Source organism: Doryrhamphus excisus, chromosome 2, assembly GCF_030265055.1.
Source record: "Doryrhamphus excisus isolate RoL2022-K1 chromosome 2, RoL_Dexc_1.0, whole genome shotgun sequence".
Taxonomy (NCBI): Eukaryota; Metazoa; Chordata; class Actinopteri; order Syngnathiformes; family Syngnathidae; genus Doryrhamphus; species Doryrhamphus excisus.
In genome coordinates, this window is record NC_080467.1 from 13640012 (window position 1) to 13664323 (window position 24312).

General features: G+C 41.1%; 1 protein-coding gene across 2 annotated transcripts; it reads left to right on the top strand.

Moving 5' to 3' along the window:
* Nucleotides 1-11178: 11178 nt before the first annotated feature.
* stom (stomatin) lies at nt 11179-24266 on the top strand. 2 transcript variants are annotated; one of them, XM_058057868.1, is made up of 8 exons: nt 11179-11410; nt 12940-12969; nt 13181-13290; nt 13592-13664; nt 18095-18177; nt 20062-20265; nt 22131-22265; nt 22900-24266. In XM_058057868.1, the coding sequence occupies exons 1-8, from the start codon at nt 11356-11358 to the stop codon at nt 23086-23088; spliced, it is 879 nt and encodes a 292-aa protein (XP_057913851.1). In that variant the 5' UTR covers nt 11179-11355; the 3' UTR covers nt 23089-24266. The 2 variants fall into 2 exon arrangements, with proteins under 2 accessions (XP_057913851.1, XP_057913860.1); XM_058057877.1 differs by lacking the exon at nt 12940-12969 and having other exon boundaries at nt 11209-11410.
* Nucleotides 24267-24312: the final 46 nt, after the last annotated feature.

Sequence of the window (24312 nt, forward strand, 5' to 3'; positions counted from 1 at the left end):
TACTCCGGTTTCCTCCCACATTCCAAAAACATGCTAGGTTAATTAGCGACTCCAAATTGTCCATAGGTATGAATGTGAGTGTGAATGGTTGTTTGTCTATATGTGCCCTGTGATTGGCTGGCCACCAGTCCAGGGTGTACCCCGCCTCTTGCCCGAGGACAGCTGGGATAGGCTCCAGCACCCCCCCCGCGACCCTCGTGAGGAAAAAGCGGTAGAGAATGAATGAATGTTTGGTTTTTGCCATTTTTCAATTGTGTTGAATCAACCAATGAAGGTGGAGAAGGTTTTCAAGTGTCAAGGGGTCACCTGTAAAAATGGAGTGTAGGAGGCTTGAAACAACAATTGTTGACAACAACAAAAAAGAAAATTGATTGATTTTGTTTTCTGCCATTTTTTACTTGTTCTGGATCCCCTGATGAAGGTGTAGGACGTTTTCCTGACCTCCTGGACCAGAAAAGTGCAGTTGAAGTAATCTAATAAATTAGGTTTCACAACTATAGACCTCCCAGCAAAGTCCATTTTTGGTTCTTGCCGGGACCCACAATGAAACCCCCCACACTGTTGGAGGTTTTCCCCACACAAAGTGTTGTTGACGCCAATCGGAACAATGGGGAATTGACCTGAAAAAGAATTAGAAAATTAATTATTTGTTGTAGGTCCTCCAATAAAAGTGTAGGAGACAGACTAAAAATTTGCCACTAAAGCGACATGTGAAAAAAAAATCATATCTGCCGCTGAAAAAATTCAGAAAATTGACCTCTTAGTAAAATGGTCTTTTCTCCCATTTTTCGTTCCTGCTGGGACTGGCATTGATAGCATGATTGATTTCATCCACTTCCCGGACCAGAAAACTGCTGCTGAAGTGACCTGTAAAAAAACCTCTGCATATCAACCTTCCAGAAAAGTGGCCTTCCTATTCTACAGTTTTTGGTTTCTGCCAGTTTTTCCCTCATCTTGGGTACTGATGCTAAGCTGATGCTAAGAGTAGTGGTGTGAAAATCTGTTGCTAAACCTCATTCCCTGATGCATTTAGAGTCACACAGGACAATAAGTGAGTGACAGCTCAGGCTTTTATCTCCTCGACTAGTGTTGTTATATGCTTTGGTGGACAGGTGAACTCACTTAAGTGTGTCTGTGGTTTGGTGTGTGCAAACAAGAGCAAGCCAATATCAGGATCAACATGTAGCAAGAAGGATGGATGCATGTGTTGATATGGTAGCAAAACAAACGCAGACTATAATGCTACCATCGCCACGGTTGACAGTTACGACAGTGTTCTTTGGTTTGAACGTCTCACCTTGACCATAACATTTTTTGTCCAGAACCACATATTTCAGCCTAGATTGAAGGTGTCGTTTCCGCAGGGTTGCTTTTTTGATCAGTATCTTCTTTGCCGAGTTCCTTTTGACTTCCAAGTATTGGTGGATCAAGAATTTATTTTAAAGACGCTAACAGCTTCATTCAATCATGAGAAGTTTATAGAGCTTGGCCTTGTTAAAATACATTCTGGAACCTTCATCATTACTTCTTATCGGATTTAAGTGATGTATTTATGTATATTTGAGCCGTTATGTATAATAAGTAAGAGAAAATCATTCATTCATTTTCGACCGCTTTTTCCTCACGAGGGTCGCGGAGGGTGCTGGAGCCTATCCTAGCTGTTTTTGGGCGAGAGGTGGGGTACACCCTGGACTGGTCGCCAGCCAATCACAGGGCACATATAGACAAACAACCATTCACACTCACATTCATACCTATGGACAATTTGGAGTCGCCAATTAACCTAGCATGTTTTTGGAATGTGGGAGGAAACCGGAGTACCCGGAGAAAACCCATGAGAACATGCAAACTCCACACAGAGATGGCCAAGGGTGGAATCGAACCCTGGTCCTCCTAGCTGTTAGGTCTGCGCGCTAACCACTCTTCCGCCGTGCCGCCAGAGAAAATCAATAATGAACAAAAATTGTACTTTGCACAATAATGGAATGATGCATGGCTGGCTGGATGGATGTATAGCTTTATAAATTGTATGTATGTATAGATGAACAAGTACGCTATGGCAGTGCATCCTGGGAACCAAAAACACTTCCCCTCCTGGCCACCTGGCCTTTGCATTTTCCAGTGGACACATGGTATACATCCTTGGAGAGTAGATTTCATTAAAATCATAGACTGGATTATGTCTTCCAAAACAGACTGACCGTGTCCAATCACTCTGCAGGAGCTTTGAATGAAGAATATTCACCTTATGTTTGGACCGGTGGGTCTGCAAGGTTTACACACACACACACACACACACATGCAGACTGGGCCTCCTGGGGACTGGTACATGGGCCTGACAGGGAACTAAGGGGGGAGAAAAAGAAAGAGAAATGTCTTTTAAATGACATCCCCATTGTGAGCAAGAGCAAGACGATGGTACTTTGCAAAACTGCTAACAATGAGCGCAGTAGAAATCCTTTATCCAACAGGGGCCCGGCAGCATGCTCTCTATTACCATAGTCATTTAAATACAGTAATCTCATTTTCTGCCTCAGCCGAGGGGGCATGCTAAATTTTCTAAGGGAAGGGAGGAGGGGGAAGTATGGTGTCCAAGGCATATAAAATGAGTGACCTTTCTGAGCGTACGTGTGTGTGTGTGTCCAACCTGTGTGTACAGCAAATTTATGAAACATTAAAACTGATTATTATCTATAGCAGGGGTCTCAAACACACGGCCCGCGGGCCAAATGTGGCCCGCAGGACACTAGTTTGAGTCCCCCGCCTTGATATGAAAGTTCAATGTTAGTGCGGCCCGCGCAAGTTTGATATGGATGCTGTATGGTATCATGTACCCAGAAAAAATTATTACGTTTGATTAATGTTCATGTTAAAGGTTAAATAACTGTTAATAGTTATCCTCCCTATCCGTGTGGAAGTGGTAAGTTTTTGGCTATTTAAGTTTAAAGGAAATAACTTGAAGGCTACCGTTTAGGTGGCTAGCTCTCTAGTTTGCGAGTTAGCATGTGTCTCAAGACCCTGCAGTTGCGCAATATGTTGTAAATAAAAAGAGTATAAATGTGACTATAGTCGTGTTTTGTCATGTCTACAGGGCTCTAATAATGCTTTGTTCATTTTAATCTGAAAAAAAAAATTTGTCTACCCACCAACTATATGTGGTTTCTTAAGTTTTTATTATTTGCCGTTTTATTGTTATTATTATATTTATTACTGATTGATTGATTTTCTTTATTCTTGATTTGTTCATTTATTTTTCATCTTATTTTGTGCAGAAAAATAAAAATTAAGATATTTGAGAACAGTGGAATGTTTTATCAGAGCTTTTATTGTAGAAAATCGGATTCAAAGCGCTGAAAAAGTTTGTATATTTTTCTGTTTTTAATAAATGTGTTTTTTTGGGGGGGAAAACCTGATGCGGCCCAGCCTTGCCCAGACCCCCAGGTAAATTGAGTTTGAGACCCCTGATCTATAGTAATCAGATTGCGAAATATATCATATCTCTAGTCAGTATTTTTCACTACAAGTTCCTTGGTCATTTTTCCGGAATAAAAGAAGTCACTATCCAAGGGTAGTACTTTCTAAAATCCCTTTTTACCTTTTTGTTGTGATTTAGGTTTGCAAATGTGTACAACTGCAATGCACTGAGAAAGAATCCCAAATTTGTTCCCAGCATAATGCAGTAACACTCCTTATACATGTAATGTATAAACCCTTTTAGAAGAAAATGGACTAGTCATATGTAGTATTCTGGTCACTATAGCTGTGATTGGCTGGCGACCAGTCCAGGGTGTACCCCGCCTCTTGCCCGAAGACAGCTGGGATAGGCTCCAGCATACACACCACCCTCGTGAGGATAAGCGGTTTTGATGTTGGATGATGAATGGTCACTATAGGCGTCGGTAATATGATGATTATCTTACCATTACCTTAACTTGTACTGTATGCAGTAAGCCATTGTCCAACATTGCATAGTGAAAAAAAAACACCCATTTTGTGTGGAAGTGGTACGTGTTTGGCTTCTTACTTTGGCTGTCTTCCCCACTCAGTTTAGAATAATAAATAAATTGGAGGTTAGCTTGCTGTGCATAATGCTTTATGCGTCCGTCTCATATGTCTCTGCAGTGATCCCGTAGTCAGCGTGTAAAAGTTGGTGCAAAATGTGGTGCAAACAAAGCCAGCTACTGCTACGACATGAACGAACTTTCCCAATGCTAACGTGTGATTCATTACGTTTTCTTATCGCTTATCATGTCTACTGGAAAGATGACTATAGGGGTGTTATTTCATGTCTACAGGACTCTAATCATTAAAAAAAACTAAAATATATTAAAAATGGGCACATTTTAGATTTCATTGAAAATGGGGAGTAATTGTGATTAATTAGGAAACTATGATTAATCTGGGGCGGCATGGCGGTCGAGTGGTTAGCGCGCAGACCTCACAGCTAGGAGACCAGGGTTCAATTTCTCGACCATCTCTGTGTGGAGTTTGCATGTTCTCCCCGTGCATGCGTGGGTTTTCTCCGGGTACTCCGGTTTCCTCCCACATTCCAAAAACATGCTAGGTTAATTGGCGACTCCAAATTGTCCATAGGTATGAATGTGAGTGTGAATGGTTGTTTGTCTATATGTGCCCTGTGATTGGCTGGCGACCAGTCCAGGGTGTACCCCGCCTCTCGCCCAAAGACAGCTGGGATAGGTTCCAGCACCCCCTGCGACCCTTGTGAGGAAAAGCGGTAGAGAATGAATGATTAATCTGATTAAACATTTTAATCATTTGACAGTCGTAACTTTTACACTTTCTGCAATTTTCTTGACTCTAAACGTCATCATTATTTTCAATGTAGTTGGCTATGCTGCAGAGGGGTGTGTGTGTGTGTGTGTGTGTGTGTGTGTGTGGTGATGGGCTCCGTAACTCCAGCTGCCTTTGGGTATCATATCAGATCACACACAACAAAAGAGGAGCAAGGGAGAAAAAGCTGTTTCCAGCCAAGCTGTTCTCATTCTTCTCCGCTTCCGGTCCAGTGGAAGAGTTGATGAAGTTTAAATGAAGCAGAATTAGGAGATCAAGCGTACACGGGAGCTGGTGTTGATGCTATCCGGTCGGACCCCCCACCCTCCGTGCCTCCTTGCACCCAAGGGATCGAACCAGGGAGGGACAACTGACCTGGATGAAATCGAGAGAAAGAAAACCACACAGGGAAAAAAAAGAGCATATCGGCGAGCAGGAGAATGGGGGTGTGTGCAGAATAAGATGAAGTATCTCCTAAATGTGATAATCTCCAATCACCTCTAACATCAATTCAGTCAAGGCCCGGGTTAATGAGCTCACAGCCCGATCAAGCGTTATGCGCAGACACCCCCGCTATTCCTCCCTTTCTTTGGCTCACACGCCGCTCTCATCATTATTGTTGTTCTTTTGATTTAATCCCTTTTACTTCAGCTGATTTGAGCAGGAGGGGAAAGAAGGGATGGATGGGAGGGGAAAGCCTATTACCCAAGCTCCTCTGCTCTGAACTATCTAAATGCTAACGATGTGAGCCGGCGAGCCTAGGGAGGGTGGGTGTGGAAAACGATGATGCGGAAGACACAGAAGGGGGAAATGGAATGCATGGGAGGACGTGATGCAGCAGAGTTTGGTTATTTTTGAAAGCGTCTCGCATGCGGCATTCTTAGGCTTGACCCCCCCCGGTCATCAGGGTCAAAGCACCTGGTCTTGGCGCTTTATTTCCACCTGGGCAGCTTGATCCATGTATTGATTAAAGCCAGAATGGGGCACGTCGGCCTGTTGAACAGAATTACATGTTGTTGTTGGGTTGATTCGCTTGGACTCGTGTACTTGCTCGGAAAAGCTGCGGGTCACCTTGAAAGGAAACGGCTGCAGTTTGGTTGTTTTGTTGTGGAGTTCTTGCGTCTATACCTAGAAAACTACCGATAGCGGAAATTATCTTTTAGTGTACGACACCTAGTGTTTCATTTCGCTTTTGTGAACTTAGTCGATTGGAGCGGCAGGTAGCGAGACACCTGCTCGTCACAAATTAATTGCCTTGCAAGTTCACGGGGGCGCTGGGCTAATTTACATGACGCGGCGTGAGGCGACGTGCCACTCTTTCAACTGCGACAATCATCTGGATTTGTTTTTGGCTGCCTGGTATTGAGCATTTTGCTTCATCTCGGATGCACAAGAACAATGGAGGCATTTGCTCTCACACACACACACACACACACATTCTGCTTGTTCACATCTGCCTGAGCGGCAAAGTCACTTATTCTGTGCATAACAAGTCTACCCCTCCTTTTTGAAGAATCCCATTTGATTTCATATTGGCCAATGAAACAGTGGAGGGTGAGAGGCAAGTGAACAATCAATCTTTGTAATGTGATCCACGGATTGAGCGCGGTGAGTAAATGTTTGCACAGGCAGCCATCCAAGCCTGCAGTCAAACGAATTCTGCAGAAAAGGGAATCTATCCAGGGCAGGTCCCTCTCTTTATCTCCCTCCTGCCCGACTGCAGCGCGGTATCAAGCACATTATATTCCAGCGCTCTGTGCATTTTTCATATAGGCTTACCTTTTATGTTTTATGTACGCCAGCTCAGGGGAGAACAGCTGTGTGGGCACCGCATCCACTGTAAGTTTAGAGGGAGAAGGAGAACTCATTTCAGCGGGAGAAGTGGAGCAGAATGCCAAATGCGGCGAGCGCGCTACCTGTGAACAAACAGGCCCTGCCTGGGCTATTACATTACCATAATACACGGAAACAACACCTTGCACGCTGTTACTGCCGTAATTTGAAAACAGATTGACGGGATTTACAAGTTTGCAGCTTATCTTCACCGTGACCTCTGCGGCCTCCATCTTGGCTGTGAACTTTTGTAGTAAAATGAAAATATCGGGAGGCTTATTGGCAGTCCGTACTGATTTCCTTATCATGCAAATAGATAATGTTCTTACATGTTTCACTTGATTCTGTGGAAGTGTACACCAACTAAAATTGATCAAATCCTCATGTGTGATTTTATAATTGACCCTACTTGCTCTCCCATCCAAAGCTGATAACTCCCTAAAGCTGTGACTGATGGAATATAATAGCGCTTCTATATTGTCATAAAAAAATTTCAAATGGTGAGGCGCAACCTTCTTTGGGAATAATAATTCGGGAAAAAAAACACAGCAGAATGAAAATGAGTGTTTTCTCTTTTTCATCACTGAAAATATGCTTTAATATTAACAAACAGACTAGTTTTAAGTGCAAAGAATTTCATTTTTACTTGGACATGGCTCATTAAATCCATATACTCTTAATATTATGAATAATATACAAATCATTGCACAGTATATCAAATAATAGCAATGAACAGAAGAAAATGGTTATGTTTATTCATTTAACCGCGTTGATTATTCATAGAAATGAATTGATGAAAGGGAATAGTGATTACAATATAGTGATTACAATATGTCTTTGAAGATCCTCTTCAAAGACATTTGAAATAACTTTTCATAAAAATTAACAATATGAAAGTGGATCTCAAATTTCCACACTTTGTGTTTGAGCAAGATTAGGATTGATCAGAATATTTCTGTCAAGTGTCAGCGGACAACTACTCCAAATATGAATGTTTTAAATATTGGTGATACAAAAAAAATAAGGGGACATATTCTGAAAGTTATACATTTAGATGATTTATTCGTCCTAATTTTCTGGGAAATTATTATTTTCAAGTGCTATTGTTGACGGGCATGGTTCTAATGCTTTTCAACATAATTTGAAGGTAATAATGTTTGATGATCAATGAAGCTATAGGGAAGAATTTCCAAGATTCCTGGGAAATGTCTTTGTCTCAGTATGTGAAGCTTGGATACTGTCATCATTGTGACCTGCAGTACCTGAGAGGATCATTTTTTATCCTTTTTTTTTAGTAAAAGTTAAATATGGGAAATTTACACTAAACTATATCCAACAGAAGGGAAAATGTGAGAGTTTTCCAGGAAAATGGGAGGGTTGACAAGGAAGATCAGAACTCCTACTCTGCTCTTCTTTTTTGGGATGTGGTTGGTGGGTGTTTAGCGCGAAGGCCACACAGGTAGGGTACTTGGGTTCGATTCTCCGCTCGGGCATCTCTATTATGTAGTTCGCATGTTCTCCCTGTCAGTGCGTGGTTTTCTCCGGTTACCCTGTTTTCTTCCCACATTCCAAAAACATGGATGTTGACATGTTAATTGGTGACTGTAGAAATTGTATAAAATGTATAAATTGCATTGTATGAATGTGAGTGTGAATGGTTGTTTGTCTATATGTGCCCTGTGATTGGCTGGCGACCAGTCCAGGGTGTACCCCGCCTCTCGCCAGAAGACAGCTGGGATAGGCTCCAGCATGCCTGTGACCCTTGTGAGGATAAGCAATATAGAAAATGTATGGATGCATCTCATTGGGTCAAAAGTGTGCATGTGTGTGTGTTTGTGAATGACAGGAAGAAAAGCTCACTTGGTTTTGGCGCCACCTGCTGGTTTGAATGAATTTGCATTTCCCCTCCACTTTTCTTTTTTTTTTTTTCCTCTAATAAACATCTGCCATTCAAGCCAAAGCGGAATAATTCCACACTTGACAATACAAAACAAGCATGATGTAGCCAGTTATCCAAAAGTCAGCCTAAATAATATGCCTGGGTTAAAACAGCCTTTTTCATTTTATAGTTGACTGAACTCGCATAAGGATCTTATTTATTCACTGATGATACTACAATTGTTTGAGGGAATGTGGCGTGTGGTAATGTTTCAAATACAATAACCTCTAATCCATCGTATTGCCTTTAGATATGCAAAGGAGGACAGTCTGACTCTGCAGACTGTACAGTGAAACCAACTGTTTATGTATATATATATATAAAATGTGTTGTTGTTTTTTTACACAGATGGTGCTACTGCACTTAAATTACTTTAGATGAGTGCAGTCACTGTGATGCCTGTTGAGCTGTGCAGTTCTGCATGTGGGAAACTTACTGGTACCACCTCAATGACCTCTAGTGGCCACCATGGAGAATTTCCTGTCACCTCTAAAGTTGCTGCTACATTTCACATTTTCGGGTTATTGAGCTCTGTAATATACTTCAGTGAATTGACACATGCTCTCTAATAATAATAATAAATGCAGCAGATTTCTGCTGTCTTCGGACACTATCACATTTATTATTATTATGGGCATGCCTGCATCTTATTTATGTCGGGGTTTATTCTAGATATATTATTATTATATGCTATTCTGACTTTTTTTCTCTCAAATAGTGTTTGACAAGGATCCCCACTCATGTTATATGACCAGAATACTGTAGAGCCCAGATCTACAATGTCACTCAGTAGCTAGCACTGTTGCGATATAGATATATACGTTGCGATACATACATTCATTCATTCATTTTCTACTGCTTATCCTCACAAGGGTCACAGGGGTGATGGAGCCAATCCCAGCTGTCTTCGGGCGAGAAGCTGGGTACACCCTGGACTGGTCGCCAGCCAATCACAGTGCACATAGAGACAATCCATGGAGAAAATCCATGCACGCACAATGAGAACATGCAAACTCCACACAGAGATGGCCGAGGGTGGAATTGAACTTGGGGCTCCTAGCTGTGTGGCTACATGCTAACCACTTTTTCCGCCGTGCAGCCCGTGATCCATACAGTATTTAATTTTGTTGCTGATGCTTGGCTCAAAAAGTGAGCAAATGTAGTGTGTTCCCTCATCTGGAAACCTATATGTCTATAAGCTAGCGGGTTAGTGTCATGTCCAAGAAGTTGCTCCAGTCGTAGTTCTGACTGAATTATTTTTGCCCCTCAGTCCACTGGATTCTCAATAAATCGTGATCCCATCTCCAAGTGACTTACTATTTATATTAATATTGTAGGTTTATTCCTCTTTTTCTCTGCATAGTACTAGCTCAGCCATGCTTATCCTGTAGAATGAAGTAGAATGGGAATTTACTATTGAGGGCAACAAACAAAATGGAGTACTGCAGCAAAGTGGAGACTAAGGAGCTGGTGAGGCCCACTGAGAGGTTCCACAAGTGTGTTTTTTATGATTTCTACCATTTTATCTATAAACAATAATTGTTAGGGGCTGCACGGTGGAAGAGTGGTTAGCACGCAGACCTCACAGCTAGGAGACCCGAGTTCAATTCCACCCTCGGCCATCTCTGTGTGGAGTTTGCATGTTCTCCCCGTGCATGCGTGGGTTTTCTCCGGGTACTCCGGTTTCCTCCCACATTCCAAAAACATGCTAGGTTAATTAGCGACTCCAAATTGTCCATAGGTATGAATGTGAGTGAATGGTTGTTTGTCTATATGTGCCCTGTGATTGGCTGGCCACCAGTCCAGGGTGTACCCCGCCTCTCGCCCGAGGACAGCTGGGATAGGCTCCAGCACCCCCGCAACCCTTGTGAGGATAAGCGATAGAAAATGAATGAATGAATGAACAATAATTGTTAATTCTAAATAATATAGTTACTTTATGCAGGCTGTATAAAAACTGAATTACCTTTTCTAGTTTAGTAGAATTTTTTAGCTCTATGATGGAAAATTGATGTGTGTGCATTTAAAATATCTAAAGCTTATTGATTCATTGTACCATATAGGATTAAAGGCTGCATATTTGACAGCAAGTGTGGCTGCAAATACTTGAACAGATCATATGATTCACTCACTCTAATTGTTTACTAATTAATCAACAAGTCTACCCATCCCCCATCCCCCCCGCAACCACCCCATCATAATGGAAGTCTGAACCACACAAAAATACATGACTTTGCATGGTCAAACTAACGTTGAATTGTGGTTTTTAATCACCATGTGCAGATATGAATGTTACCTTTCTTCAGTTATTCATTTAAAGTGAAACAAAGTATACATGGCATTGGGAAAAAGGGGCGAGTATAGATCTGTACAAGGGGGAGAAAAATCTATAAACTAAAAGGCTACAAGCCAAAAGGCGTGACTGGTGTTTTGAGAAGAGTTTGTTCTGTATTTTGACTTTCAGGCATATTTTGGACGCCGCCCACCTAAAGAAGGCTACATGTGATTAACAGTGCTGCGTTACATGCTGATTTTATTTGCAATTTTACTACATTTCCTAAAGTATCTGAAGTATAGAATTTGTTCTTCTTGTGAGCAAGTGAGTTGGGAGAGAGCCATTCTTCGTTCAACACGCTTACGTCACAACACCTGTAAGTCCTAGCGTAGGGTAAAGACCTTACGCGTACGAGGGACAAACCCACAGTTGTTGAAGGAAGATTGGTCGTTTTACGTTCAGTTGTTGTCTTGTTGCTATTGTACAGTATTGCCTTTAAACGTTCAAACTCTTCACTATGGACAGCGAAGAAGTTGCAATGAAAGCTGCAAAGAGACGAGAACGCCAGTCAGGTGACGCTCTATACTATATTACACTGTATAAACTACAATTATGTCGTAATGTTTAAATCTCCAAGCGACAAAAAGCCATATGTTATCACAGATAACATATTACAGGCGGGTGCATGTGTAAGTAGTGGGCTTGTGTTGGAAACGACCAAGGAAATGGTACCAATGAGCTAGCTCAAGCTAAGCTAACGAATGGTAGCCAGCTAACTGTAGTGAGAGTAAACGGTACGCTGAACTAACTGTAACAGACAGCTGCTTAAAAACACTCATACTCGTGTTGTTTTACTTAAAAAGCGTGTTGGAGGAGTACTTTATGCTAACTTGTACTTTCTTAATAGTACTCATTTAGTTTTGTTATTATACATCACCGCCTCTTGAATATACACTGGCTGGTATATACTAGAAAGGCTAGAAAAACTATGGGATCCATTTGTTTTTTGTTTTTTTTGTTTTTTGTTTTAAATAAGATATCATCTTCATCTAAGTTAAGGAAATTGATGCAGATTTTCTTAGATTTTTCATGTCTTTATTTATTAATACACGCGCTCCCTGTGGATAGAGGGCTGAACTGTTTTAGCTGTGTCATATTCTTTGGATAGACCCGAGTTCAATTCCACCCTCGGCTATCTCTGTGTGGAGTTTGCATGTTCTCCCCGTGCATGCGTGGGTTTTCTCCGGGTACTCCGGTTTCCTCCCACATTCCAAAAACATGCTAGGTTAATTGGCGACTCCAAATTGTCCATAGGTATGAATGTGAGTGTGAATGGTTGTTTGTCTGTATGTGCCCTGTGATTGGCTGGTCCACGGTGTGCCCCGCCTCTCGCCCGAAGACAGCTGGGATAGGCTCCAGCATACCCCCGCGACCCTCGTGAGAATAATTCTTTGGATGTCTCATGTACTCTATAAGGCCTTCTTCAGCCAATCACAGGCCACATATAGACAAACAACCATTCACACTCACATTCATACCTATAGACAATTTGGAGTCATCAATTAACCTCCACACGGAGATGGCCGAGGGGGGAATTGAACTTGTGAGGCCTTTGTGCAAACAATTCGACCGCCGTGCAGCCCCCTTATATATATCAACAATTCTTAATCTTCTTCTACTTCTTGTGCAGAGCAAACCCAAAGTTTTTTTAAAACCCACACCTTCCAAGTCATTATCTCAATGAGACTAATAATAAGGCTAAACCTTATTCCAATTAGAATATGTATGTCATTATCTTAAGAATTGACATTCTTTTCCCATAAGAACTTTGTTTTTTTTTTGGTTGTTTTGGTTGTTGGTCATTATTTTAGACCTACAGAATTTGCTTAGATGATGTTCAGATCACATTTTATGAAACTTCAAAAGGTTTACATACATTTTGTTGCCTCTCTATTGTAGGCCTGATTACAGCAATCATGGATAATCTTATTATGACGTATCCAAAGGGTGCCGGCTGTTATGGGATTATTAGACGCCATAAATATACAACATATTCCTTGAACAAAACAATGTTGTTTTGACTTTTTAACTTTGTCTGTAGGTCCAAGCAGCGCTTTACATGATACGGAAGGTACTGCATCCGATCACCTTCATTGAACCACGTTACTGCATGCCATCAATTTGTTGAAGTGAAGCTCTTACTCCTAGGCTTTATTAGACTTGGAAATGATAAATGAACACACAGGAGGTGATGTTTCATAAGCTGCCCTGATGCATGACTGCAAAAACATGAAGACAACAACACTCACATAATTTAAGTGTGTGGTTTTATTTATTTCCAGCCTTGGAGAGTGGAGACTCTGATATTGGCTTCTGTGGTTGGATGTTGGTGGGACTGTCTCTTCTTCTCATGGTGGTCACACTGCCCCTCTCCATTTGGATGTGCATTAAGGTCAGCTGCTGTCACGCTTGTTGTTTTTATTGCATACATGTTGTTTTATTGGAATACATCTCAGTGGTACACTAGTATAAATCATCTACGATAGCCTGTTTTTTGTTTTGTTTTCCAGTGTTTGTTTTGGTGTGAATTTGTGTGCGTTTAGAGGCTGGTAAGCCTTTGTTCCATTGAACAGATTGTTGTTGTTTTTTTTTTTTTCCGAATAGCAGATATATCCAATTACAGGCTGTAGGCTGAATGTCAAATAAGACAAAGCAGGATATCCAAGCTCTTTGTGTGTTGTCTCTGTACACAGATCGTGAAGGAGTATGAGCGAGCCATTATTTTCCGCCTGGGACGCCTTCTGCGAGGAGGAGCCAAAGGACCAGGTTGGACAACTTACAATAATAACAATAATTTCTTTAATATGTTCGGCCAAGTCTTAACACCAGACATCAGACAAGACTTTGCACTGCATTCTCAAACATCCTTTCTGACCATGAGCAGATACCAAATATATTTATTTATCCCTGTGTGTGTCCTGACGTTTGGGATGATGATGAGACCAGTGCCGGAGGATCTCGGGGTCCATGAGGGTTTATTCATTTCAACAAAAGTTTTAATGTGGGCCCACTTTCTGGTCTCCGTCAGCACACTTGCATCTGAATACCTGAATTTTGGAGTAATTGTAAAGATTAAATACTCTTTTTAGTAAGATCAGAAAGCCCTGCATTACGGGTAATCTATCCGATTAGTGATAAAAGCATGCATTAGCGTCTCCGTGTTTCCCTGAGAGAGAATAGTGAGGACTCTGGGTATATGTTTAAGATGCTAAAAAAACGTTAGTTGTATTTTTAAGGGCCTCAAGACCAATGACTAAAACTTAGCCATTTAACGTCCTAAATACACTTGGTCTTGTGTAATCAGGAGACAAATGTATTATCAGCATAGCTGTGAAAATGTAAGTCCATGTCTCCTGGTGACACTGCCCAGGGGAAGCATATACAAATTAAAAAGAACAGGACTTAAAATTGATCCTTGGGGGACACCACATATCATTTCATGGGTTTCTGGGGAGCATACTTAGCACGAACCTGGCTCTGAAGTTTGTTGGAGTGCCATGTATTTATTGAAATCCGGATCGCACTGTTATGTATTGTATATTTTGTTGTTGTTCACAACATATTTCACAGTTAACCGTTTTTTCTCTATTTCCTCTGTGCATTTCTCCACAGGGGCATAAGTTTTAATCTTAGTTTTTTTATTTTTGGTGGCGCAACAGTGTTGAGGCAGGATGTACGTTTCCTGTTCAAATTTGCAACAAGAAAAGGACAGGGTCCAAGTAAAACAATGGGAGGATATTTACTAAAAACTTTAATAAAATTTGCAGCCACTTCCTCGGTTAGATAGCGCTTCCTCACAGTTTGCATCGAGAAATCCCGCTGGATAAGACCGGTGATATTAAAAAAAAACACACGGTAGTGGTCAAGTCAGCAACAGACAACACACGGTTGGACAGGTCATAGGTCATGACCCAATCCACAGTGTGCCCCTGTTGCGAGTTTGTTGGGTTCAAACCTTAAAATATATCCTATTTTAAATTCTTTGGTTATGGAGGGTATTCAAGATTAACAACAGTATGTGTAGCTTAAAGCACATCTCTTTGGTGGTCTAGGAACAGTGACACAGGACTGGAGTTCCACTAAAAACAATTGCATGGTGTTGTCATGCCAATAAAATCATTTTGGCGGGAAGGGAGTTTATGGTTAAAGTTGCAGTGCCGCCTCTCTTTCTACCACTGACAGAATATGCAAAATAAACATTTTGTGGAGAGGCCTCAGTGAGAACAACTGGAGCATCTGTACCCAGCCAAATCTGTTAAAAAATAAATAGTCAAGTTGTGGTCGACAATAATGTTTGACAGAGGGAAAAGGTCTACAGTATTTCTCTGATGTCATCACTGTTCATGACCTATATTTATATATACTATATATACAATACCCATATGATATGCTGTGGTGTATTACATTTATATGGTATTTCAGCTCCAAGTTGGCATCCCTGAAAAACCGGCGCCAGAGCCAAACTAGATCCATTCTCAGTGATTGTACGTCACTCGCTTTCTTGATTTAATTTCGGACATAAATAGGGTCATGCATCAACGGTTGCCTGGTTACTCACAGACATTTGCAGACAGTGACATGGTGAAGACCTTAAGTTAGGACAGATGGCCCGGAGCACCGACGTCAAGCACAGAATCCTCTCTGGTAGTGTTTTAGGAACAGCAACATCTTCATTTTGCGCAGTGTTACAGTGAAGTTAAATTTATTAGCATTAGAGTGGGGGGAAGAGCAAGTATAGTAAAATATCAAGTAGTCTAGTGCAACATTAACAAGCTGTGTGGAGTCATTGGCATTAATCAGAAATGGAAACAATGTGCGGTTCTTCCAACAAGATGTCTCCTCCTCCAAAGTGCATCCTGCAATAAAGCACATTCACCAGGGCCTCATTTATGTGACGCCATATGTCTTGACAGTGCTATTTGAGTTATGGATGCGTTAATAAATCTGAAAATAGTGATGACAATGTCTATTTTTTTTTCTTTTTTGTAAGACGAGGTATTTGTTGAGAAAAACACATGCTCCCACGAGGAAGAATTTGCATACATCTCATAGCTCACTGTCTCTTCGTCTTTGATTTGTTGTTTTACTGCATCTAATAAAAACAGGGAGTGTCCTCTTAAAAATGGTGAAATTGGACTCCCCGGAGTGTCTGGGGACGCCATTTGTGACAGCGTGGGGTAATAATAGCTCTCTGCCAGCAAATCTCACATTCCTGGGGGCCTTGTGGTGCCGATGCCCCCAACTAAATTCAGCATTTGGTTTCCTGTAATGTCCCCTTAACCTCAGCCCCACAATCTGGCTGTGGGACAAATGCATGTGTTTAATTGGAAGCAGGAGTTTTCTTTATGGAATAGAACTGCACAATTTCGGGGGGAAAATGTATTCAGACTTAGAATTGAAATCCTGGAACCTTCTTTTAATAGAAATTAAGAGGAAGACAAAACAATCCAGAGAGAAAAACGTAACACACCTCCTCATTCGACAGCACCTAATAATAATGAAATCAAAATAAACATCTCAATTAATGCAATTGCTCCTCCCTTGAGCTGATGAATGATATAGCCAGTGGGCCGTCAGCAGGTACAACCAGGCCTGCAGAGCCAACTTGCCGTGACCAGTCTAACTACCTTTTAACGTTTCTCAATTTGCCAGCAACAATGGTGCCAGGCAGTCTACCATTCTTGCCATTCAGCCCTGAGGCTGCATTCGGAACCCTGAAACATCGTAACAAGGAATGTCATAAAATGAGGACCATCTGTATGTGTGTGTGATGCTTTCAATGAAGTTATTTCATTTACTACAGGGGTCTCAAACTCGCTAGACGCTAGTTTGAGGCCCCCACCTTGATACCAAAGTTTAATGTTGAAATGACAGCTTAAAGCTGTGTACACACCGTACACAATTAACATGATTTTGCCCCACCCACACTGTTACCCAACCCTGTTACCCCGCCCTGTTTTGCTTTGGATTAGCAATGAAGCTAAAGGCTTATGAGGCTGGGTACAAATAAATGCCGGAAATGATTCGGAATAAAACGGAAAATACACGTCAAGATAAAGCATCTCATCAAACATGTTGTTAAAGTTACGACGCTGCTCCCAGATGGAACAGAGTACGATGCTAACTTGCTAATTGGGTAAAATTATTAAGTTTCATTAATGTTCATGTTAAAGGTTAAATAACTGTTAATACTGTACATTTGAATCTGAAAAAAATAATTTCTCTACCAACTGTACGTGGTTTCTTACGTTTTTCTTATTTGCTGATTGATTTATTGTCTTTATTCTTAATTTGTTTATTTTTATTTTTATCCTAGTTTGTGTATAGAAAAAGTAAAAATTAAGATATTTGAGAACAGTGGAATGTTTTATCAGATATTTTGGTGTGGAAAACCGGAACCAAAGTACTGAAAAAGTGTAGGGTATAGCAGAAGCAAAAGCATTGAAGATAGTTTTTTTTATTGATTTTTTTTCCAGTTTTTAATAAATGCGTTTTGTTTTGTTTTTTTTGAAAACCTGATGCGGCCCGGCTTCACCCAGAACCTAGCTCACAGGTGGCCCACAGGTAAATTGAGTTTGAGACCCCTGATTTACTACCTTGTCGAAACGCAGGGCTACATGACTGGGAATAGGCCGAAACACGTAAGAACATTTGCTTCCATCAACAATCAGATACAACACATGTTAATAATCAAGATTACAGTTTTTGTGTAGCTTTATTTTGAAACATTTGATAGCGCCACTTTTATCACGACCTTGCATTGCGTAACAAGGGCCAAGGCCTTTTTTTTGTCTCAACAGGCAAGAGGAAGACCGCCGTTGCTATTTGCAGGAGGTTGCGATCTTACCAGTCAAACCGGCAGTTTACTGACTGGAAAGACTCTTGATGTGGCATGAAATGCTAAATGTTTTTCACACCTAGCATTTGCCTTCACTCGGCACATGTGAGCCGTGTATTGTTTCATACACCTGCTGGATGGTTGTGACTTGAAACGGGCTTCTGAAAGCTGCAAATATTCACAGCTTTGCCCGACTGTCAGCACAGCTGCAGTCTTATCAAGCGGGCTTGACTTGGCCCGCTCCCAAGATTTCATTCATCCCACCGGCTTCAAACATTTGTGAAGACGCTCGCTCATTATTGCGTTTACCGTGGATTTAGTCCTCGCTAAGACTATTTGCATTCTTGTGATTCCACAGGTTTGTTCTTCATCTTGCCGTGCACTGACAGCTTTATTAACGTGGACATGCGCACCATCACCTTCGACATCCCACCGCAAGAGGTACGCCACGCATGGTTCTGTTGACGTTTAACAAATACACACACACACACACACACACACAACAGGCTGTCACAATACATGTGATGAGTTGAGATTTAGTCCGATTTTGAATGCGTCATTGTACACAACCACAAATCATCTCCCATTGTACTCAATCCTGGATCCTCTAATCCGGAATTTTGCGGAGAAATCAAACCTCAATACACAGCTTTATATTATAAGTGACAAAGACGTATCCTTTCCTGGGCTGCACTTGTAATGCAATACACAAGCGGATGGAAGCACAACTATGATGTATTTGCTCAACCTAGACGGCAAAATTAAATTAGTTTCCTCCAGCCTTCCACCAAAATTGACACACTGTAATTTCCAGACTATTGAGCAGACCCGAATGTAACCTGAAGCCACTAAATTAAACAAGAGAAATTATACTTTTTAATAATATACATTTGATAATAAAGTCGTTTTAAAGTCGCTACATTGGCTCCCCGTCCGCTTCAGGATCGATTTTAAGATTCTCTTACTGTTTTTTACGGTTTTTAAATGTCTTAACGGCCTTGCACCTTCTTATTTATCTGATCTGCTTTTACCATATCAACCCCCGTGGACCCTGTGGTCCTCCGGCACTGGCCTTTTAACAATACCAAAAACCCACGGTGAGGCAGCATTTAGCCACTATGGCCCCCACCTGTGGAACAGCCTGCCGGAGAGCCTCAGGACTACGGAGACTGTTGATATTTAAAAAAAAAAAAGATTAAAGACACACCTTTTTAATCAGGCTTTTAACTCATATTTTAACACTTTTCTTATGTTTTTATCTTTTTAGTCCTATTTTATGCTCTTAGTTTTTAGCTTTTAACTCCAGTATTTCCTCCACACTGGGGGCTATGTCGGGTCTGCTGAGGGGGTGCCATCCTTGGGTCCCTTCGACCCGCACGGCTGAGGGTTCCTCCCTTTAATGTGGGGGTCCGCCCAAGTCGGGGGGGCCCGGGTGCTGGTCCCCCGATGGCACGGCCTGCGGCTCCTCCCAGTGTGGACGGCCCCAAAGGTGGCGTTTCCTTGATCCTCAGTGCCATGCCATGTCTCCCTACTGTGTGTGATTGTGTGTGTGGGTGGGTGTGTGTGTGTCTAGTATGGAGGGTGGGAGGGAGGGGCTTTCTTAGTATTTGTTTTTCCTTTTAATTGTGGTAATTGTTTTTAATTCTGTAAAGCACTTTGTGTTGCATGTCTTTGCAGGAAAAGTGCTCTACAAATAAAGTTGATTTGATTTAATAATTTTCCAAACAGTGCGTGTAAGACGGATGGTTAAACGGCTGTCATCGACGTTGATCTTCACATTCCTCCTTTGCACTAAAACCACTAGTTGTCTCATTCAGTGTCACTCTGGACTTCCCGACACCGCTACACGCTGCCAAGATCACCGGCAGATCAGACTAAAACGTGAAAGCTGCATCACACGCACCTCGCCACACGTTCGCCATGATGAAGGCACATGCACAAAGAGCAAGATGACTGCTCCAAAGCACACGAGATGTTGGGACCACAAATTAGCTTCATCACTGTAGAAGCCGCAGGGTTCAAAGATGCAGCTTCTACACCGGAAATGACAGTAAATTGTTCATGAAAGATCGATTATTTCAAATGGGTTGTCAAGAAGTGGTGTGGAATCTCCATGTCGGCGATCTCAAACACAAAACTGAAGCAGGGTTCTAGAATGAAGCCCTGACCTCAACCTTATAGAACTTGTGGACTATATTTAGCGATATTCTGACTGCACCCCCGAAGGTTACAATAATTGGAGCATGTTTAGAAAGTGCTTTCCTCCAAACATCTCACAATCCCATCTTGTCTGTTATCTACCTCGGTGGATTCAAACCCTCTCAGGTTCTGACGAAAGACTCGGTGACGGTGAGCGTGGATGGCGTGGTTTACTACCGAGTTCAGAATGCTACTCTGGCCGTGGCCAACATCACTAACGCAGATGCCGCCACTCGCCTGTTGGCCCAGACCACATTGAGGAACGTTCTTGGTACCAAGAACCTGGCGGAGATCCTGTCTGACCGTGAAGAAATTGCACACAGCATGCAGGTAAGACTCATTTTCCAGAATAGATTCCTTGCATGTTTCCTATTCCGCAACAGCATAATAACTAATTATAGCATGTCTGCACTTGCTGCCTTTGGTCAGCTGCTATTTGAAGTGGAACGACCCAGAGACTTTTCACTGTGTCAACTTAACAGATACTGTCTGGCCAAAAATGTGTCACCATGTGAGTTTAACTAAGTAAATAGTTTCCCACAACTACCTCAATATATCTCTGGTGTCGGGTTGCTGATCTATTCTTTTTCTTCTTGAAACGCTGCAAGTCAACCAGTTCTTTTAATGAGTGGCCCAACTAATCAATATCACTCCATATTGCTTTTCAATGGTGACAGTCAATACTCAATTAATGCTGGATGGAAGTACTTCTTTTCTGTGATCGCGGTTATTGACTTGAAACAGGAAATGTCGAAAATGATGATGTCAGATGTTAGACTTATGCTAAAAACAAGGACTGGGTGGTCCTTTATAAAGTTATAAAGTAGGCTAATTTGTTGATAACTAATACTAACAGTCATTAAGGACACACACACAATATCTTATGAAGATAATACTTACATGTATTAACACTTGATGTGTAAAATAATCTTCCTGAGGGCTGACACTTCTGATATAGTTTGTGTGGTCTACAGTTAATTTATTCCTGACAGCCAAAGTTGATAAGAATCAAAGGTTCCTATTGGATTCCATGGAAAATGCATGCGGGTCATTTTTGACCCACTTATGGAAGGTTGGGGGAGTAACACAAAAACAAACATTTCTTAAAATGTATAAAAGGTAAGTTAAAAATTTGAATGGCATTATATCAAAAACATGTATTTTGAGGAATACTTGGAATATTAAATTATAACAATTTTTCATTACGAAGATATTTCAAGAAAACAACCTGACCGGGTCATTTTTGACCCACTTAATGGAAGGTTGGGGTAGTGACACAAAAACAAAAATTTCTTTAAATGTATAAAAGGTAAGTTACAAATTTGAATGGCATGATATCAAAAACATGTATTTTGAGGAATACCTGGAATATGAAATGATAAAAAAAATTTCATTACGAAGATATTTCAAGAAAACAACCTGACCGGGTCATTTTTGACCCACTTATGCATCTAAGGGTTAAGAGGAGCAGAGAAGCGAAAAAAAGACAAAGGTAAACACGTAATGTTGAAAAAGGGGCGTATCTTAATATTGAACTGAACTGAACTGCCAGTTGTTATTCCATACAGTGGGAGGTTGGGGGCCAAGTGGTGAGGGAGTCTGTCAAGCAGATGTAGAGCAGATAAACAGGCATGCAATAGAAAACAGAGCAGAGGATTAAAGTGGCCACTTTGCTGCAGAGCCAGCCTCTGTCGTGGCGTCATTCAGCCGTAAGTATCCATTTTAAAGTAACAAACTGCTGCGAAGTGAATAAACAGCAATGTGATACTGCATGTAGAGCACATCTGTTACTTTGCAACCCATTGCTATCATTTATTCATCCATTAAAGCTGTAAATAATTGAATATGTTTTCACAGGCAGATGATCAGTAGGTGAGCCATACATTTCTCTTGGAGTTGTGCTGATTGTTTCCAATGGAGTATTGCGCCAACATGTTCTTATTTGAACATTGAGGCTTCCAACACGTTGCCCTCTGCTGCCATCACGTGGTAGAAAGTGGAATTGCTGCAACAAATGTAGAGCAAGAGTACTGCATTTTAAACATATACATACTGTTTGTAGGTTAGGCCCCCTTTACATTGGGAATATTGGGGGATCAGGGCTTGTATTAAGAAGTCTAGGTTCAAAGGTGAAAGGTCATATCAAGCGTTTTTTTTTGTTTTTTGTTTTTTTTTGTCTGTTTTGTGTTCATCAGTCTACTCTTGACGACGCAACTGATGACTGGGGCATCAAGGTGGAGCGGGTTGAGATTAAGGACGTCAAGCTTCCCCTGCAGCTCCAGCGAGCCATGGCGGCCGAGGCTGAGGCCACACGGGAGGCCAGGGCCAAGGTACTTCAATGTTGTATACATATACATATACATAAATAACATCATATGCTCAAGTGGACCAAAATAGACTCACACCTCAGCATGTGTTGTTTGTATTTCCTGTTCTGAACAGTACTTCCTGTGGCGGCGACTATGTCATCACTGCATTATTATTGGGCTTGAGTGTGTTACTGTAAATGTGTTCCGGTGAGAAGGGGACTGGACAGGAAGTAACATTGGGTGATCAAATTTGAGTTGTAATATGACATGGCTTACAGGGATTATCGTGCCTGTTGTGAGATGATTCAGAGCTGCAATCAAATCTGGTGCTTGTGTGTCTCACCAAAGCTTACAGTAACATTACTGACACCTAGTGACCAGTGTAGAATACTACATATCATGACATTTTCTGAATGCCTATATTTATTTGTATTTTGGTTCATTTAGACTAATTATAGGCGGTAGTGAAATAGCATGACACCATGAAATAGCAATAATATATTTTTGAAAAACCATGAGCGATGAATGAACCATGAAAGCGGTGAGGGATTACCGTATTTTTTGTGATTCCAATGGCTTCAGTGTTTGACCTCCTTATTGATTTGTGTTGGAGTGGATAAAAAAAAAAAACTGTCCCCCTTGTGCTCCCTTTCAGGTTATTGCTGCAGAGGGAGAGATGAACGCCTCGAGGGCGTTAAAGGAGGCGTCGTTGGTGATCGCCGAGTCTCCGTCTGCCTTGCAGCTGCGCTACCTGCAGACCCTCAACACCATTGCGGCCGAGAAGAACTCCACCATCATTTTCCCTCTGCCTCTGGAGATGATGCAGGGTTTCACCAAACACTAAAAAGCAAAGCATCGTCCACAAGTAAAAAGCATGCACACACACACGACATTTTCCACTTCTTATGTTGTTGTCCAAACATACAAGTGCCTGACACACACACACACTCTCTGTTCATCCATATCGCCTGATGCTGCCGTACCGCTGAAACCACTGCCGGCATATGCTTTATTTTATTCACATATATTTTAGAATCTATTTTAAACAAATTATTATTATTCAACATAGACGAATATGCTATACATAAGTCATTATCAATCTTAGCAACACATGTTGCTAAGCAGAATTGGCTGAGCACATCCAAACCTCTCACCTGCCTCCTCATGTGTATCTTTGTCTTCTTTATCTTTTAACTAGAGGACGTATAGAGTATAACGTATAGAGTACTAACCTGCATGAGGGCTGTACAGCTGCATTAGAAAAGACGCGTCCAGGTTGTGGACAGGAGGAGTGCCGTGCAATTAACACTTCAAATACCCTAAATGGTGCCATATTTGTCATCGAAGATCTTATAATACAGCTCTACTGTATTGTGGAATGCTATAAAGCTGGGTTTTTTTAGGTTTATTCCCTATGACTTGCTCAAGCCATGCAGAAAACAAAGTCATCTTTGAAGAAAAAGCCTTAACATTTTTCTATGCATTTGCAAACATAGCCTAAGAAGTTACAGTAAGTATTTAGCCGAAAACAAGCCAAATAGTCGATAGGCTTTGGACTAGTCACTTTTTATTGAATGTGAGCATACGCTAATACAGTGAATTTCTAACTGACTACTACTAAATCATGTAGAATTAGTTCATATACAGCATACAGTACTGCTTCACGCAATGCCGTCACATTATTCACGGCCATCTAACGGTAGATGGTTTAGCTTTGAGAAGTGAAATATGCATTATAGCTGTTACTCATTTTGTTACTTAAAAATTATGTTACATTTGTTTTGTAAAGGGTTAAGATTGCACCTCTGATGTTTGTATTTTTATTATTTATACCAAACAAATCCAGTAGAAACAATAAAAAACCAAACTATTTACTGAAAGCCAACTACTTTTATTTGCATACAAATGTAGTATATAATACTTCAAGTAAAATGAAATGTATTATTATTTTCTGTATTTGACTTAAGCCAGTCAGTAGTTTTTGTTCTGGTTTTATCCTGACAAAATATTAAAGATGGTATCAACAGACTTTGTCATTTATGTGATTGAATTGTGATGAATCTATTGT